Here is a 3,810-nt window from a genome sequence, read left to right as displayed (position 1 = left end):
CTTTCATCATGGGTCGGTAGCAATTCATGCAAATGGATTGGACTTACTTGTAATAGATATGGGAGTGTTACAAGTATGAATCTTTCTGGTTACGGTTTAAAAGGTACTCTCCAAGATTTGAATTTTTCATCCTTGTTCCATTTGCAAACTATTGATCTTTCTAAAAACTCTCTCAATGGTAGCATTTCTTTTATTAAAGATATGCTCCACTTTTAGAATTTAACCACTATGCGTCTCTATAGAAATTGGTTTTCGGATCCAATTCCTCATGAGATTGGATATTTAAATTCGCTAGTAGATTTGGAATTGGACATGAACAACCTCACGGGTGAAATTCCTATTTCTATAGGGAACTTGCGAAATTTGATGATTCTTCGTCTCCATACAAATCAACTTTCAGGTCACATTCCTCAAGAAATTGGTTTATTGACGTCCCTTGTTAGTTTAGAGATGAGTTTTAATAATCTCATTGGTCAAATCCCTACTTCAATTGGAGATTTGAAAAATTTAAGGAGGTTGCATCTCTTCAAAAATGGACTCTCTGGTAGCATTCCTGCTACCATTGGAAATTTGACGAATTTGAGGTATTTGCTCTTATATTCTAATAACCTCACTGGTCAAATTTCTATTTCTTTAGGAGGCCTGACAAATTTAGAAACCATTTTTCTCTATAATAATGAGCTTTGTGGTCGTATTCCCGAAGAAATTGGATTGTTATCATCCCTTGTCGAACTAGATGTGTCCGCAAATTATTTGTTTGGTCAAATACCTAGTTCAGTTAGAAACTTGACAAAGTTGAATACGTTTAATCTATTTTTGAATCAACTTAGTGGTCACCTTCCACCAGAACTAAATAATGTCAGTGCAAAACTCATTCTTTTTCAAATAGGTGGTAATCATTTCTCAGGTCCTTTACCAAAGGATTTATGTCTTGGCAAGTCACTTACCTATTTCTCAGTTGTATACAATAACTTTAGTGGAAACATTCCCAAAGGCATAAAAAATTGCACAACCCTGGAAAGAGTTAGGCTTGAATATAACAAACTCTCTGGAGACATATCTGAAGATTTTGGAATTTATCCCAACCTAACTTACATTGATTTGAGCTCCAATAACTTCCATGGCCAGCTATCTTCAAACTGGGGTCTTTGTTCAAACCTAGCAGCTTTGAAGATTTCCAGAAATAGAATTTCTGGGAAAATCCCACCTGAACTTGCAAATGCATCCCATCTAGAATTTCTTGATCTCTCCTCCAATCAACTTGTTGGGAACATTCCAAAGAGTTTTAGTACTCTACATTCCTTGGGTGTTTTAAAGTTGGATGACAACAAACTGTCTGGCAACATAACATTAAGAATTGGGGAACTGTCTTTGCTCACAGAGTTGAACTTGGCTGCAAATAGGTTTTTTGGTTTCATTCCAGAGGGCTTAGGAAGTTGTCAAAAGTTAACTGTCTTGAATTTCAGTCAAAATATGTTTGATGGTAGGATTCCTTATGATATAGGAAGCTTGCAGTTCCTTCAAACTCTTGATCTCAGTCAAAACATGTTAACTAGCAAGCTACCACAACAGTTTGGAGGATTAATATCCTTACAAACCCTAAATGTTTCACACAATAAGTTGTCAGGCTCCATCCCATCAAGCATGGCTCAATGCTTAGGTTTGGTTTCCATTGATGTATCCTATAATGAGTTGGAAGGAATGCTCCCACACAACAAAGCATTTGAAAATGCCACATTTGAATCCTTAAGAAACAACTCAGGTTTGTGTGGCAACATTGCTGGTTTGAAGCCATGTTCTTCTGAATCTCCTGAAAAGAAGATAGATCAAGGTAAGAAAACAACAACTTTGGTCTTAATCATAGTGATACCCATTGGAGTTATTGGTGTTGTTGCGATGGTTGTTGTCATATGGTTGATTCCACTAAGAAGGTGCATCAAAGAAATTCCAAGGGCATCCAGAGAAAATTTGTTCACAATATTGAACTTTGATGGGAATATTGCATATGAAAGCATAGTAGAAGCAACAGACAACTTTGATTCAAGATACTGCATTGGAGTGGGAGGATCTGGGAGTGTATTTCGAGCTGAGTTGTCCAATGGTGAGGTTTTTGCTGTAAAAAAGTTGAATGAATCCATACAAGAAGACGAGTCTCGAGACTTCAAAAGTTTTTCAAATGAGATTCGTACTTTAAGTGAGATGAGACATAGAAATGTTGTTAGGCTGTATGGTTTTTGCTCTCATGTGCGACATTCGTTCCTAGTTTATGAGTACTTAGAAGGTGGAAGCCTGGCGCAAGTATTGAGCCATGACGAAAAATCAATAGAATTGGATTGGATCAAGAGGGTGAATGTTGTTAAAGCTGTGTGGCGAAAGCATTATCATACATGCACCACGGTAGTTTCCCTACCATTGTTCACCGAGACATATCCAGTAAGAATATTCTTTTTGACCATGAATACGAGGCTCATATATCTGATTTTGGCACCGCTAGACTCTTGAATTCTAATTCATCGAACTGGACTTCGTTTGCGGGAACATTTGGCTACGCTGCTCCAGGTATTTATTGTACATACTAATCTTTTTATTATATAAACCATACAGCTATAGATCCAATTTTTTTATTCCTATTTTGATTTTGTTTGTAGAGTTTGCTTACACAATGGAGGTGAACGAAAAGTGTGATGTGTTCAGTTTTGGAGTGGTAGTTTTAGAAGTGATTATGGGGACGACATCCGGGTGAACTTGTTGCATCCATTTCATCATCATCTTCATTACCTGAAACCCAAAACGACGTTGTTTTGAAGGAGGTGTTGGACCCTCGACTTTCAAGTCCTGGGAAACATGAAGCGGAAGAATTGGTGTTGATTGCAAAGATAGCATTTGCATGTCTGAATTTCAATCCAGGATCTCGGCCAACCATGTTCCAAGTTTCTGCATTGCTGTCCAAGAAAATGCAGCCTTCAAATCTGTTTCCTCATATCGCACTTAGCCAATTGTTTGGTCTTCAATTTCCCACTGTCTGAGTACAACATTAATCTTCATGTCATTTGCATATACTATTTATCCTTTTGGTTGTGTTCTTGGTTTTCTAAGAATAATAATTATCAATTTCTCATCTTCCTAATTTAAATTGTAATCATTATATTGTTTATAATCATATACTAGTAAGATTTGGAAGTTTGTTTGTGGTTATTGGCATTCTTGTCATGTTAATTATTCGATCAAAGAGCAGTATTAGAGAAAGACCAAGGGAAATTACAAAAGATATGTTGAAGATATTGAGTTTTGAGGGGAAAGTGGCATATAAAAGTATCCTTAATGATGTGATTGAGAATTTCGAATTCAAGATATTGTATTAGTGATTAAGACCGGACATGCCAATGTTTTTACGGTTGAGCTACCAAGTAGTCAAATAGTTGCTATAAAGAAGTTCAAGGCCACTAGGCAAGAAGATTAATTAATTGTGCAATGTCAAAAAAATTTTTAATGAGGTTCGTAGTTTAGCCGAGGTTAGACATCAAAATATTGTAAAACTATATGATTTTTGTGCTAGTGGGAGATATTCATTCATGATTTATGAGTGCTTGGAACTTGGAAGGTGAAAGCCTAGCACACACAACACATATTAAACCATATGATGAAAAAGTATTGGAATTAATGTACGTGGATGAAAAGGGTAAATGTAGTTAAAATGTGGCTAAATGTAGTTGAAATTGAAATTTGTAGTAATTTTATTCCAGCAAACCAAACACTAGAATTTAAACTCCCACTTTATTCTTACATTATTCTTTTCCCATTAAACTACAA

The 3,810-nt window shown here is 36.0% G+C and overlaps 1 protein-coding gene across 1 annotated transcript; it reads left to right on the top strand.

Annotated features, from left to right (window-relative positions):
• Nucleotides 1-228: 228 nt before the first annotated feature.
• Nucleotides 229-3,026, top strand: LOC115996858 (MDIS1-interacting receptor like kinase 2-like). Its single transcript, XM_031236297.1, has 4 exons — nucleotides 229-2,346; nucleotides 2,466-2,559; nucleotides 2,649-2,704; nucleotides 2,808-3,026. Exons 1-4 carry the CDS (start codon nucleotides 229-231, stop codon nucleotides 3,024-3,026), a joined length of 2,487 nt encoding a protein of 828 aa, XP_031092157.1.
• The last annotated feature ends 784 nt before the right edge of the window (nucleotides 3,027-3,810 follow it).

Source organism: Ipomoea triloba, chromosome 1 (genome assembly GCF_003576645.1).
Source record: "Ipomoea triloba cultivar NCNSP0323 chromosome 1, ASM357664v1".
NCBI classification, from domain to species: Eukaryota; Viridiplantae; Streptophyta; class Magnoliopsida; order Solanales; family Convolvulaceae; genus Ipomoea; species Ipomoea triloba.
This window is presented reverse-complemented; position numbering and strand designations above follow the sequence as displayed.

Excerpts from the sequence above, each read along its gene's own strand:
- LOC115996858 (XM_031236297.1), top strand. The coding sequence starts at position 229 with ATGCGTCTCTATAGAAATTGGTTTTCGGATCCAATTCCTCATGAGATT. Across the intron at positions 2,347-2,465 it reads AATTGGATTGGATCAAGAGG|GCTCATATATCTGATTTTGG; the intron begins GTGAATGTTGTT and ends CATGAATACGAG. Across the intron at positions 2,560-2,648 it reads ATTTGGCTACGCTGCTCCAG|AGTTTGCTTACACAATGGAG; the intron begins GTATTTATTGTA and ends TTTTGTTTGTAG.